Source organism: Scophthalmus maximus, chromosome 19 (genome assembly GCF_022379125.1).
Source record: "Scophthalmus maximus strain ysfricsl-2021 chromosome 19, ASM2237912v1, whole genome shotgun sequence".
NCBI lineage: Eukaryota > Metazoa > Chordata > Actinopteri > Pleuronectiformes > Scophthalmidae > Scophthalmus > Scophthalmus maximus.
The window spans coordinates 13,718,354-13,733,105 of NC_061533.1; the positions used below are offsets into that span (position 1 = coordinate 13,718,354).

Genomic DNA, 14,752 nt, shown 5'->3' on the forward strand with positions numbered 1-14,752 from the left:
ATGTCAACCGAATATGATACTTGGTGTATTGTCTACAGTTGGCCTCTGACTTCTCATTTATCATCCTGGTGGCAGTAATAGCAGTAAAGCGGGCCACTTAAAACAGTGAGGCCAGTTCCAAAGTGTTTGGGACAAATTTATCACTCTTTTACATTAGAATTTAATCCTGGAGGATCCAACATAATCCATAATATAATGCCTTGTAGATTGCGGGATGAGGATGTGTATAATTAGAAGGTGAAGGGGACTTGAATGTGAGACGATTCAGGAAATTTTTACGTTTAGTTTTTCCTCAAGATACATAGACAAGGGTTTATAGAATATATTCAAAGTAAGTAATTTGTAGTTATTATATTGGGAGGGGGCTTTAATTGGTTCTTTTCCAATTGATTCTCAAACAGATAGCTTGTCTTGCCTGACTTGGTCGCTGAAAATTTTTCCGCTTAAATTGATAGTAGTCACAGTTGAATTGATACGGGAAAAAAGTGTGGATAAGTTTGTTAAACATTCATTGAAATGTAAAATGACTGAGTAGATTAGATTAGATTACATTTTAGGTTTAGTGTAGATTTGATGTGAAGAGAACACTGAAATCTGTCCAATGTCAGTGTTGTATCATTAAGTTGGCAAAGGCCAAATTTTAATGGCTTGCTGCTTTTTAAGTTGACATGGATTTGTGTTTTGTATGTGATTTTGTCACCAGCTGCAGGGTTCATTAGTAAATCCCAATTTTTTTTAGCTACACCTTATCTGTGAAATTTTGTTGGAATCTATGTAGAGTTTGAATATTACTTGGAAGACGTGACCAAAAATCTTGTATGGTTTCAAAAGTTAAGGCCTGTTACGTATTCATGTTACTCATGACACTCGACATATACAAAACTGATAATTAATGGTGATAAGGAATGAATAATAATGAGATAAATGTATGAAAAGTGATTGCAAAGGGCCTGATCTCTTGTTTGAAGTTTCCTTTTTGCTATGGGGCGGCGGCTGGTAAATAGGGGGGAAGAAGAACTGAGTGTGATCTGTGAAGGCAAACGGCACGGCTGCTGATTTATACATGAACGTGATCTATGAAGGTGCAGTGGCTGCTGCGGTGGGTACAGCTCCCCCACTCCTTCGCCGCAATGCAGTGCAGTTACAGCGTTAAGCTTTTGGCCCCACATTTAATGCGATTACTATTGACAACTTTCCTTTATAAATCTTCACCTAAGGTCACTATGTTATACACACACACGTATATATATATATATATATATATGACTGTATATACAGATATAAATCAGTGTAAACTGATAAAGAAAGCTCCACAAAAATCCTCTTGTGTTGGATTTTTCATTCTTTATTTACTGTTTCATATTGCATATTCTCAGCAGTTTATACATAGCACAGTCATCATTGTCCTAGTGTTTTACAGACCAGAGGAGTGAGAGGCTGCAGTCCACCTGTCGGGAGAAGCTGCGTTAAGGTGCACAACAAGCAAAAATTCAAGTCTTTCTTACTGATGTGTGTGTGTGTGTGTGTAAATATAATATAGACATTTGTATCTCCTTAAATATACATTTTTTTGATATATATATATATAGATATTCAACATCTGTCACAATCTTGAACTCGACATTGTTTTGACATCTCTACCCTTGAAGGCTTCTGTAGGTACAGCAGGCCCCTGCGGTCCGCGTCAGCGGGATTCAGTTTTAAATGCACTTGTTATTCATTAAGGGCAGTTGTCACAGTCGGTTTAAAGCATTCTGCATTCACTACAGTCAGACATCAGGAGCATCAGGGGGGTGTAATGGCCATACATAGGGGGTTATTTGCTACAGAAAGCACTATTGCTTACATAACGTGACCTGCTTTGTTTTGGACACTGCAGTGCCTCTCTGCCCCGCCCTCTCTCATAGTGATTTGGCATCTCCACTACCCTCTCCATCAATCACAGCATTTCAGTCTCACTTCTTGGCCTTCTCCTCCTTGCTCTCCTTTGACTCAGTGCCAGAGGATTTCTCTGCGCTCCCTCCTTCCTTCAGCTTGCTCTCTTCTTTACTAGCCTCTTTTTTCTCCTCGGGCTTCTTCTCTACTTTCTTGCTCTCGGTTTTTTCAGGCTCGGCTTTAGGTGCAGGCTTCTCCTCGGGCTTCTTCTCCTCTTTCTTGCCCTCTGTTTTCTCAGGCTCTGCTTTAGGGCTGGGCTTTGCCTCAGGCTCGGTCTTCTCTGATTTCGGAGCTGAGGGCTTCTCCTCCTTAGCAGGCGGGGTGCTCTCTTTAGCCTCAGACTTTGGGGAAGGTTTGTCCTCTGCGGATTTGCTGGGAGCGGCAGGTTTTGAAGCATCATCCTTCTTTGGTGCTTCCTCTTCTTTGCTCTCTTTCTTTGTATCAGGTTTGTCTGTCTTCTCTGCTTTGCCCTCAGGCTCTTTCTCCTTGGGCTCCTGCTTCTTCTCTTCCTTCACAGGCTGTTCTTTCTCCTTCTTATCCTCCTTGACTGGCTGAGGCTTCTCCTCTTTTTTCTCCTCTTTAGGGATGTCTTTGGCAGCAACGGGCTTGACCTTCTCTTTCTCTGGAGACTTTGGTTCTGGGCTCTTGGGAGGAGGAGATTTGGATCCAGGGGATTTGCTTGGTGGAGATTTTGACACAGGCGACTTAGGTGCAGGCGACTTTGCCTCATCTCCTGCTGGGGATTTGGCTGCAGGCGACTTTGCCTCATCTCCTGCTGGGGATTTGGCTGCAGGCGACTTTGCCTCATCTCCTGCTGGGGATTTGGCTGCAGGCGACTTTGCCTCATCTCCTGCTGGGGATTTGGCTGCAGGCGACTTAGTGGGTGATTTGGGTGCTGGTGATTTAGATTCTGGTGATTTTTGTGGAGATTTAGATTCTGGTGATTTGACAACGGGAGATTTAGGTTGAGGGGATTTCGAAGGAGGAGATGCAGGCTTTTCTGGCGATTTGGACTTCTCTTCCTCCCCTGCCTCTTCTTCCTCTCCATCGTCATCCCCTTCAACCTCTTTTTTATCCTCTTTCTCCTTCTCTTCCCCTCCGTCACCTTTCTCCACCTTCTCTTCTCCCTCCTCACCTTCTCCTTCCTCCTCTTTGGTTTCCTCACTTTCATCTTCTTCCTCTGCTGCCTCTTCCTCTTTCTTTTCCTCCTCATCTGCTTCCTCTGTGACCTCTGTCACCTGGGTCTCATCTGTCTGTTCCTCCACAATGACCGTATCTGAGATCTCCTCTCCTTTCATTTTCAGGTGGGCAGAGATCCTCCCCTCCAGGTAGGAGTATGGAACCCCTCCTGACACAAAGCGCTTCTCCTCTCCCTCCAGTAACTTCCTGTTTTAAAGACAAAGACATAGTGTCAGTGAAAACATCTTTTGACATTAAGGTGCAAAGGAATCGGTTTGATTAAACCCTGATGTGGTTATAAACCTCGACCAACCTATAAGCAGCTATCTCAATATCTAGAGCCATCTTAACATTCAGCAGGTCCTGGTAGTCTTTCAGCTGGCTGGCCATCTCCCATTTGGTGGTTTTCAGCTCATTATCCAACTGATTGATGGTCTCCTGCAAAATGAAAACACACAGTCTTACAGGTCACACATTACACTGACACTGGTATGAGAGGATATGTGCAGCGAAGGTTTCTCAGTGTGAGATAGGTGAGATTTTTGTGCCTGTAGTGAGTTGAGGTCATCGTGGTGTCTGTCTTCGCTCTCCATGCGCTGCCTCTCCAGTGACTCCTTGGTTCCCCGGAGAGTCTCCAGCTCAATGGTGCGGCTCTGGAGCTGGCGGCGGTACCCTGCAATCTCGTCCTGGGACCCACGGATCGCATCCTGGTTAGACCTTGCAGTTTCAGACAGACGCTCCATACGAACTACAGGAAAAGCAGACAAGAGAGTGAACAACATTTAGAAATCACTTGTGGCGTAAGAGATTTCGCAGTTCCCAGAACAGCTTAGAGTGACTTGCAAATACTGAAGTACAGAAAAATTCAGCGTTCTTACTCTGACCGAAGGCATATAGTATATTGGACTTGATTTTGTCCGAGACATTGGACCCGCCTTCTGTACTGAAGGCCTAAGAGAGCAGACGCCCACCACTGGGAGTGACCTTGACAGTGGCCATGTATCAGTCACTAGTCTGACTCAGCGTCCTCCCTCGTTCAAGCATGAATGAGCCTCACTGCTGCAGTCAGCTGGACACCACACGGGGAAGGTCATTCGCTTTGCGCCTTGTAAACATACTGCAAGTGTCAACATATAGACCCTTAATTAAGTAGCGTGACATGCCACTGAACTGTTACAGTTATGAGTTTTACTGACTCGCTTCAGGTCCAGTCGCGGCAGCAGAGAGAATGAGCACAGTGATGAAGCACCACCTGAGTATTTTGTAGAGGTTCGTCCATCAACACAACAAGCAGAGAGGCCCACAATGCTCATGGGGCGCGAGCAACATCACACCCGCTGTTACTGCGACGCTTATACCTGAGGTAAAAACGATCACTCTGTGGCTATGGTGCACAGTTAAACTGGGGATGATATTAATTTAAAATGTATCTTTCAGCATTTTCTTTAGAGTCTGTGTTTTAATATACCTCCATCGTATGTAATCGACATGACAAGGCTGGTGGTAAAAAATAAAAAAAGAAGCTGTCAAATGTCTAACTCTGTTGTTAATCAAACATTTTGAAGTCAGTGTTCACAGTGTTGCACCATAACAACAGGTGACCTGGCCACTGCTCGTTCAGTGAGTTGCAACATAAATGTGAGATGTGATTTCAGACTTCAGCACCATGGACAGGGAACTCATCTTCATATCTTTACTTTGGCTTCACCTCTTCGACCCAACTCACCTTGGAACCATTCCTCTGCGTGCGTCGCGCTCTTGGATGCGTGACCGTCCAGCTGCGCGCGGATCTCGCGCAGCGCGCTGGTGACGTCGGCCTTGTGCGGGTCCCGCATATCGAAGCTCACCTCGGCGCCCTGAATCTGAGCGAGGAGCTCCGCCACCTCCTCTTCGTGGTTCTTCTTCAGGAAAACGCCCTCCTCCTCCAGGGCGCGGAGTTTCTTGTCCAGCTCCATTCGCGCCAGCAGGCAGTCCTCTGCGTACTTCTTCATGGCGCGAGTGGCCGCTTCCAGCTCTTCCCGGTTCCTCGCCTCCTCATCCAGCCTGACGCGCAGCTGCTGGATGTCCTCCTCCAGGTGCTCGTGCTCCAGAGCCGCGCGGGCCTTGTCCCCGGTCAGCTGCTGCAGGACGCCCCTCAGGTCGCCCAGCTCCCGCTCGTAGTGCTCGCCGACCGAGGCGCGCCCGGCCTGGCTCTGGCGCAGCGCGGCCGCCTCCGCCTCCAGGTTGCGGTTGTGCATCTCGAGGTTGCGCACCTTGTCGATGTAGCCGGCGAACCGGTCGTTCAGCGCCTGCAGGATCTCCTTCTCGCTCCTCCGCGGCATGTCGCCGCCGAAGTTGTCCAGGCTGTCGGCGGAGGGCGGCTGGCCGTAGGTGAGGCGGCGGCGCTGGGAGTGGAAGCCGCTGGAGGACGCGGAGGCAGGCCGAGCCTTGCGGTACGAGTTCGGGCTGAAGAAGTGGTGGTCCATCGTGAAGCTCATGATGGCTGGCCCGGAGGACGAGTGACTGCAGCAGGAGGGGCGGCGCGGGGTTTATATAGGAGGGAGGGAAAAGTGACTAAGTCAGCAGCAGCACACACTTCGTTTAAAGAGATACCCCCTCTGTAGAGAAGTACTGCCTGCGCAGGAATCGCAGCCTCATCAGTGAAGCATCTTGTTGGTGAGCTGCAGGCCGTTTTACTGAGGCTGTAAGTGAGGCGTATTTCATTGAAGCAAACGAATGAGTATTTCTTTTTTATAGGATATCAATGTTTGTCAGACCCCAAAACACCTGGGAAGAGCAGTGTGTTGTGTGACATGATTTTGAACATGAGTCATTTTAGGCCTATTCACAACACTGTTTAGCTGCAATGGCTTTTTTTTTTTTTTTTTTTAAAACATCCCAGATAATTTATTTACTTTTCAAGGTTTTGACATTTTGAAAACATATTCATATGTTGGCAATACGCCGTGTCTACGGTCTGCCTGAAGTGATTGTGTGGGTGTGCAGCGTGTTCTGCTGATGCACTTTTTACTGCTGCAGTGTGAGTTTGCAGATCCACGCCATCCCCCAGGACCTGCTGGGCCATTGACAGACTCTCTCCCTCCCTCGCTCCCTCTCTTACTACACACAGAAAGGTGTGTTACTTAAAATGTGAATTTTCATCTTTTAGTTCCTGCTTCTTCTTCTGTTGCCAAATGAAAATTAATCTCCAAATGTGCACATGTGGTTGCACTGACACATAAATCAACAGTGACATAAACAGCAACATTAGTGTCTGCAGCTACGATGATACAGCATTCACACAAACACAGCCTGGGCTCCCTCTCCTGATCCAAAGGGATATCTGCTCTGAGAAGACGACCAGCTCTGAAGAGCACTCACAGCACCTATTGATTACTCAAATTTAGGGTGAGCGAGTTTAAACCGCATGCCTTAAAGCAGCAGGGAGAACTGTGTATACATCTTTCCCTTGAGGTGTATGCTGAAGAAGAGACAGATCAGAACACATCTATTTCAATTCTTCATTCCTGTGACCATGTGTGTTGTCAACCCACGTGACACCCAGGGGACCTGGGACACCAAGCCCCCTAACCTGTCCTCCAGCGGTTGTGTCATGTCTGTTTAAAGTCCAGATACAGTCCAACCCATTACAGCATTTTCACATTTGAATGTTGGTTGGTGCTGTTTTTGAAACAAACTGTTTTGTTTTGCACTACATCCCATGTGTTCAGGGGGCTGACGGAAAATAACATGTGTCACCTCCCCCTCCCATCACTGGCTTCATGTTTAATAAATGAGGATAATGGAGCAGAGTAAGCGGAATTCACTGGTCATGTTCAGAGGAGCTATAGTGTTCTGTGCCTCATGTCCGTCAACAGCGTGTTATATGAACCAGCCGTTAAACGCTGGGATCTAACGGAAACGACAACTGCTTTCTGTAGAGTGTGCACGCAGTGAAATATCTTAAACAAGCCAATTCTTGGATTAATTAGCAGTTATTGCCTATTGATACTGAGTAAGTGAGTAATGCACAAATTAAGCCACCAATTTAAATTTTTTTTTGGACCAAATTAAGATATAGAGCAGAATAACTCCTCCAAATGGTAAAAGGTGACGAGCCACAGTCAGTACCGAGTGTCCAGACCAAGTGTCCTGCAACAGTCTCTGAAACAGCCACATGGCTTACAGGCTTCAGGTGAATACATCCACTTTAATGAAGGTTTGAAGTCGTGCTGTGCAAATTACATTGACAGGAAAAGGAAAGAAAGCAGCTGGGTGACTCTTGCCTTGTATGACCTTGTCCTTGAAGAAATGGAGAGACAAAGGCAAAGTGAGACAGAGATGGAGATGGAAAATGGCAGGATCGATGCAGAGAAAAAAAGTCTGAAAAGACGGGAACCTGTCTCACGCAGGGAACTGGAGTGAAAGTCATCTCTTGTGTTGCATGCTTATGCAACTGTGAGTGTGTGAGTGTATACCGTGGAGCGGTGAATGTCAGGAGCTCCCCATGCTTCTTTTTTTTCAGAGTGATATATATTTAGAGCTTTCAGCGACTTGAAACAAGGAAAGAGAGGAGGTGCAGCGGTTGGTTGTGATATATAGGCAGATAATGGAAGTTGCAGACAACAGGGAGCAACATGATGCACTGATGGAGGGAGGACGGAGAGGGGTAGGGAGGAGAGGAGAGGAGAGGAGTGGAACTGGGTGAGAAAAGAGGGAGTCACCTTGTGAGGGACAACTAGAAAGATGGCTGTCCTGGCAGTGTCAGGGATGACTCAGCTGTAATACAAATAAGGCCTTCGCTTGTATTTAATTGCTTGAGACCTGTATGTATGTGTGCACGTGTAGCCTATGTGTGTGAAGGTTGTGGTAGCATGTCGCTGTGGCCAAGGCAGGTTTTATGAAGCAGTGGACACACAGATACATTATGGTTGTGTGGTGGTGGCTGAGTTTGTCTGTGGGTGTATCATAGCGAGTGTTGTGTCATTGATGAGCAAAGGGAAAACAGGTATTGCACTTCACATTTTGGTGGTTGTGTCAAATTTAATGGCTGTGATGAAGTTTCCAGAAGTGAACCTGTCTCTGTCGCGGCGCCACCTGGTGGTCAATCAGCAGCCTGCGGCGGTCGTTTCCATGCCTGACCACAGGGGGCAGCAGCAGCAGCAGCCTCACGCAGTCACTGGGCCAACGGACCTTCAGTCGTTCACTTCCTGTGTGAGCAAACGAGGGAAAGTTCAAACAAAACAAAACAACGTCGACTTTTTTTTTTTTTTTATTAAAACAGCGATGTTATGTAAAAATGTCTGCTAAAAAAATGTATCAGCCAACTTGTTTGTTAAATACATGGGTCCAGGAAAACAACGAGTTGGTAAAGAAATGGAAGGTACGGTCTCGTGCGTTAGCTTGAGTGACACTGGAAACACTAATAATAATACTAATACTGTCATTTATTAAACTGCATATACTGAAGAATATATTAGCTACGGTTACATTCATACCTGTGGTATCAATAACATATTGCTGCGTTTTGTTTTTGTTTTTAAATTGTACGTTACCTTATATTTTTGTGTTGAATATGTTGTTTTGTTTTGCTGGACGGTGAATAATGTGATTATTATGACCAGAGGTGGAAGAAGTATTCAATATCATTTTTTAGCGTCACATTTGCAAGTACACACAAGAAAAATCGTGTTCAAAGTTGTATTCAACCAAAAGTATTGTAAGGCATTGACAGGAAAATGTACTTCAAATATTCAAAGTAAGAGTTGTCGTTGAGCAGAATCCTTCATCTTCATTATAACATTTTTTCATATTATGATATATTATGTTACCACAGATGCATTAACGTGTAAGAAGGATTTAATTGTATCTAGTCAAGAAAGCTGATTTTCAATAATATATACAGTTGGGTCATGTAAATAATACGTGCAAATTATGAAGCTTGATCATATGTTTTGTGATCAAAATCTATTTCGAAGTAACTTACGTCTACATCTACATCAATGTACATCTAAAGTACCTCTAACACACAGTACTTGAGTACATGGTCACAGTCCACCGCTGGTCACGGCCCAAATGAAGCAAACACTGTCCATTTTCATCAGTTTGTTTCCATTTGATCATTTCAGCAGCATGAAGGAGGAGGAGACGAGATGAGCCGAGATCAGAGCCAGACCCATCTGAGATGGTGTTCCTCTGAGTTTTACAAACTTTTGAGGAAAACCCAAGGTGCGCCGTCTTCATAATACAAAAGTCCAAGTTGTTTGGGGCAAAGGGCCCAGCTCTTACTTTTGTGCACCTTCTATCCCCTGGCCTGCAGGCGTTCCTCCTCATCCCGATCACGTTCATTTGGAGCTGTCGGTGGTGTACAATGCCTGTGTGTGCGCTACTGTTCAGTCTCAGTTCACAGAAGCCCAGCTGCTCCTCACACAAGCCATACAGAGAGGTAGGCCTATGACAAAACCATAGATGTGAATGACGCAAGAAGCAATGTCATACACCCAGTTTCATGTTGTGTCAAAGGATTTTTACAGCCTGCACTTGTTTCCTGCAGCTCTACAGATGACATCAGACGACCCTGTGGCTCCAGACCTTCCTGCGTTTTGGAGAAAGGTTCTCCGATCAGTTGTAAACACAGCTTTTAATTCCTGTGTGCTGGACCTTCTCTGTCTCCAGTGGGCAATGTGGTTGGCCACCTGTCAGCTGAAAACTATACAGGAATTTAAGGTGAGATCACGTTTTTAGATTGTGTTTGAACCTTGCTTGTTTGATGTCGATATGAATACAAAATCTGATTATGCTCATCATAGTTGGGTTCATGCCTTGTTGCCTCTTTGTTATTTTAAAGAATGCAGATGTCTCATACTGTCTACTTTCAAGTTTTGTACTTCTCAACCTTCTCCTTTTGGACTCATATCCCACAGAGAACTTTTATATGTTTTGTTTTTTATTGTTTTGTTTGTTTGAAGAAAAACATGAAGAAATGCAAAGCTATATTTTCCTGTTTACCTGTGATGCAGGAGGAGCTGTCCTCTCTGGTTGAGACACGTGGTGCTGGAGTTGGAGATGACAAGAGGAGTGAGGCAAGAGGAAAAACCTCTGACGCTCCACTGTTGGTGACGGACCCAAGAAGGCTTGTTGAATTATTGCAGATTTGCACTTCCATTGCCCAAGGTCAGCAACACTCATTATTTTTGGTTAATGCTTATTGAAATACCAGATAGAGTTGTGACCATTTTAAAATAGAATGTGGAGTTAATATTTTGGTTACTGCTCTGTGCTTTCGTGTTAATCTTGGTATGATCGACTTGTTTTCATAAATGCTACCTAAAGATTGCAAGAGCTGACAAATGAATTCATAGTACAGAATCATCTGAATCCAAACTGTTGTGTTAGTCTATATGTTTGAATGCTGATTTTGAGAAATGTTTTAACTGTGGGTGTAGGCCCCCAGAGCCAGCACTGAGTAGGTTTCTAAACACTCAAAGGAGCTTAGGATGTCTTCTTTAAACTGAACTCAAAGGCATCTTGTGTTTTGCTTTGCTCTGTTATATTTCATTAAGGTGCTGAAAGATTGAGTGAGGACCAGAGTTCAGAAGCATTGTCTGGTCTGCAGAAAGCCTCGTCCCTGCCGGCACCCAGAACTCTAGTAGCATATGTACACCTCCTCTCAGGCTCCTGCCTCTCCCACATGGTACACACTCATACTAGTCACACTAGCAGAAAAGAAGCCTGCATCATGCATAGTCCTGACAGACTTGAGCATTTGCATGCAGTAAGTGTGTGTTTGGATTTGTCTCCAGAACTGCCCTCAGATGGCACTTCAGTGTTACAGGAAGGCACTGGAAACAGACTCCTGCTGTGTGTGTGCCCTATACCAGAGCATGCTCATCTACAGACAGCTGGGCAACACACAGGCAGAGATACAAGCTCTTCGCTTGCTGCACTCAGTGAGTGACACACATACACATAGATAGTGGGTAAGAAAAAAAGTTGCCAGTTGCTGGTAAAATAATTCTAAACGTTTGTCTTGTAGATATAGATACATTTTTTGCATTATTTAAAATGGTGGCTGCAATACTGTGGACACTGACACATATTCACGCGTATATTGAGGCTTAAAACCCTCTCTTGTCCCACAGATGTTGATGTTACCCTCTGCTACAGTGCCTGCCCTGGCCGGTACCCATCTCTTCTCCCCGTCGCTACTGCTCTGCAGCCAATCACTGAGCAGCCTTCTCTTGGTTCCCTCTGCCCTCTCTGTCCTTCACAATCTGGCTCTGAAGTGTGCCCTCCATGGGAGGTGAGAAGAGCAGCATGGAGCTCAGAGTCTCTGTCTTACTTTTAGTAGTACCACTAATCAGAACCAGAAAGTGTAGATGGAGACTCGGAGTGTGCACTGTAGCTGTTAAATGGGTGTGGTTGCTGTGTTTGCAGGGTGTCAGAGGGTGTGGAACATTATCTGGACCTGCTGGCTGCTCTTCACTCAGAAGATCAGCATGGAGTAAGAGTGAAAACAGTGAAGCTAATTAGCTGCAAGCTAATTGGACATTGAGGTCAGAATGTATTTTTTGTGAAGAATACGTTTAAGTAACAATTATTCTCTGTTTGTCTCTTGGTCAGGTCTATGCTGAAGCCCCACGTCTCCCCAGGTTGCCCGAGCTTTACCTTGAGGCTGGCGCTGCCCTACTCATGGCCCGGCGGTCTGCTGATTGCATGGCACTTTGCAATGAAGTCATCAGCACGACACTGGAACTGCTGCCAGAGAGGCTGGTGTTAGAAGATCCAGAGGAGAGGAGTGAGGCTGAGACCAGGGATGTGACTGCTGAAGGTGAAGATAAGATGGCGATGTTGCTCTGGGCCGGGGCTGCCTACCTCCTGCAGGGTCACTGCCACACTCACCTAAAGGACTGGAAACAAGCTGTGAATCACTTCACTAGGTCTCTTTTTTTCTTTGTCATAAAACGATGATGTTGGTAAACCAACACATCCTCTAACATATCATACTCTGCATTACAGGTGTATCAACCTGCTAGTGAAGGTCCGCTGTAAAAAGACAGGTTGGTAATTTACTGACTTTATTTAGGCTTTGGAGAGAAAATGCCCTTCTTACGGAAACTCCAGCTACTGTAAGTTTATGCATTTTATTTTCTTGGTGGTCAATTACAGGTTTCCAACCACAGATCCCCAGTGCAGACATGGTTGTCAAGCAGGGATCAGATCTTTGTGTCCTCCAAAGGCTGAAGGGGCTTTCACTTGCTGGTAGGGGTATCGCCTTCACCCAGACAAACCACCTGAGAGAGGCACTGAGAGACCTCCTGCTCAGCCTGCAGGCTTTCCCAGGTACAGTATATGAAACACAGCTGTAATATTGATGATAAAAACAGATTGGAGCTATTTTTGACACAGGATTATTTAAATCACTGCAGTAATTTGGAGGAAAGTCACAGACAGACAATATAGGCCGATGCATGGTTTTTACTACTGCCCGAATATGTTCCTTTTTTTACGTGAATGTAAAAATAGTATAGTATAATAGAAAATATATTTATATATAAAGTATATTATGAATCTTGTTTGTTGAGTATATTGCTTGTGTAAATATTTTGTATAACGATTAGGGTTTCAAACGAATTATAAATGCAACATGTTTCTGTGGATTTGATCAGTGATACAGCATGTACAGAAAGACTACGAAGCTCGTCTTCTTTAAATCGTGAAGCAGCAGGTTACAAATATGTTAAAACAAACTTTTATCGATGATCTTCATGTCTTATCGTTTAGGATTTTGGACGCTTCATCTCCTTTTTCCTGCATGTATGAGCCAAGAACCGTTGGTATTGACATGAATGCGCCATAGGACTGTGGCAAATGTGATCTGGGTTATTTGCAGTCTATTGTTGGAACACGTCATCATGCTGTATGTGCTCTCTCAGAGTGTGTGGGTGCAGGGCTGTGGTGCGGTGAAGTGCTGTGGAGGCTTGGAAGGAGACAGGAGGCAGTGGCTTGTTGGGAAAAGACCTGGAGCTTCACCACACAATCCTCAGCGGAGTAAGACACTCGCATTCTTATATTCACTGTCTTCACTGGGTTTGTGGTTTATGCTCTGAAGTTCACACTGGAGCTCTATTCTTAAAAAATGCATTTCAGGTGACCTGGTTACGTGTGTATCCCTAATTACTCATGTGACTGCAACTAAAACCCACTGTGGGGTAGTAGGTTTTAATTGTACAGGCCACACTGGTGTGGAATTCATGTGACCATGCTCTGTGCAGTGTGGGCTGAACACAGATGCATCCCCAACTGCATTTAAGTATTGTGCAGCCATCATAGTGAACATAAAGCATGACAAATCACACAAAAACTGTTGGTTTACCGATTCAGCCATTTTTAACACAAGGTTCTTAAAAGCAACACATTTCTCTTCTTAAATTACAGCAAAAATGTCAAATTTAGTGTTTAGTACTGCATAATGTTGTTTACCTTCATTGTTGTTGGTATGAGACGGGAAATGTAATCACCAGGTAACATGAACTCAGATATATGTTTAAAGTAAGTGAAATGGTCAGCTTTACTATCAGCAGCCAGGTGGATGTGGTCCAACCACAAGAAATGCAGAATCTGTAGTGGTTGAACACTTTGTACAGATTGATAAAATACCTACAGTATATATTTCTAAGAAGACTTCAGTGATTTCAACTTTAAGTTTTCATCTTGGACTTTCCACCAAAGAGTGACTGCAATCATTTTCTCCACCTATTTTCTTTGAAATGGCTATGTGTAACTGTGTATTTTTTTCTCTTCAGTAGAGGAACCATTTCCTCATAGATGAACTCAAATGTAAAGAGCAAAGCTAAAATCTGATCAATAGTCGATCAAAACTATTGAAACTATCTGAAAAATAAAATAAAATTTGAGCCAATCCACATAATCCATAATTTGTTGTTTCTTAAAGCAGAAGACATTTACTATGCAGTGATGTTACTCTCCTGACTCTCTGCTTGCCCTTTGCATTGCAGGGGTCTTCCATTGTACCTTCGGGAACCCCAATCTGGCCCTTTGTTGGACTCCAAAGAGCTGCGGCACAGAATACAGGAACTCGGTCCTACCTAGTCAATCTGGAGAGGGACCAAAGAAGAATGCCCTATCACAGAATCAACTTTCCCTGGCCCGTGAACTGAAACTCAACATGGAAACATGTATTTACTAGGCCAGTAAAATAATGCATATTGTTAGGGCTGCAGGATTATTTCTGGGTGATTGAGACTGGGATGAAATAATGAAAGGATGATAATGATGAGATATTTAAATATACTGTAAAGTTGGTTGGTAATTGACCTAAACTGATTTGTTAGGAGTGTTATATTGGGCAGGCAAGAGAAATTAAGGCTGTTACAAAAAGTGTATATTAAAGTATTTAGTATTATAAACTACTTAAGAAACACACCGTAAACCTTGTTGCTGCCCTTTTTTACTGTCAATTTGCACCGGATTTTACACACAAATCTGTAATTATCAAGGGTAGAAGACCAGTTTCATGTTTTCACGTTTCTTCAATATCAACGCGGTAGACGTCAATTGGACGAGTCGAGTTTGGTCACAGACCAATAAAAGGAAAGCTGATGAAAATAGGATCAACCCAATCATTTATGATAGGCTG

General features: G+C 44.3%; 2 protein-coding genes across 8 annotated transcripts; one reads left to right on the forward strand and one right to left on the reverse strand.

The window, feature by feature from the left end:
- Window positions 1-1,324: 1,324 nt before the first annotated feature.
- Window positions 1,325-5,666, reverse strand: LOC118313820 (neurofilament medium polypeptide-like). Of its 3 annotated transcripts, none has more exons than XM_047329124.1 (5): window positions 4,841-5,666; window positions 3,663-3,862; window positions 3,428-3,552; window positions 2,739-3,321; window positions 1,325-2,660 (listed from the first exon to the last, which is right to left on the reverse strand). In XM_047329124.1, the coding sequence occupies exons 1-5, from the start codon at window positions 5,589-5,591 to the stop codon at window positions 1,956-1,958; spliced, it is 2,364 nt and encodes a 787-aa protein (XP_047185080.1). In that variant the 5' UTR covers window positions 5,592-5,666; the 3' UTR covers window positions 1,325-1,955. The 3 variants fall into 3 exon arrangements, with proteins under 3 accessions (XP_047185080.1, XP_047185079.1, XP_035495618.2); XM_047329123.1 differs by having other exon boundaries at window positions 1,325-2,743; window positions 2,783-3,321; window positions 4,841-5,665; XM_035639725.2 differs by having other exon boundaries at window positions 1,325-3,321; window positions 4,841-5,662.
- Window positions 5,663-14,545, forward strand: fancg (FA complementation group G). 5 transcript variants are annotated; one of them, XM_035639733.2, is made up of 14 exons: window positions 5,663-5,797; window positions 9,222-9,321; window positions 9,413-9,538; window positions 9,647-9,819; window positions 10,113-10,266; window positions 10,656-10,786; window positions 10,896-11,042; window positions 11,235-11,395; window positions 11,530-11,596; window positions 11,716-12,032; window positions 12,112-12,152; window positions 12,262-12,435; window positions 13,029-13,143; window positions 14,112-14,545. In XM_035639733.2, exons 2-14 carry the CDS (start codon window positions 9,246-9,248, stop codon window positions 14,203-14,205), a joined length of 1,776 nt encoding a protein of 591 aa, XP_035495626.1. In that variant the 5' UTR covers window positions 5,663-5,797; window positions 9,222-9,245; the 3' UTR covers window positions 14,206-14,545. The 5 variants fall into 5 exon arrangements, with proteins under 5 accessions (XP_035495626.1, XP_035495627.1, XP_035495622.1 ...); XM_035639729.2 differs by lacking the exon at window positions 5,663-5,797 and adding an exon at window positions 7,810-8,307; XM_035639731.2 differs by lacking the exon at window positions 5,663-5,797 and adding an exon at window positions 8,316-8,476.
- The last annotated feature ends 207 nt before the right edge of the window (window positions 14,546-14,752 follow it).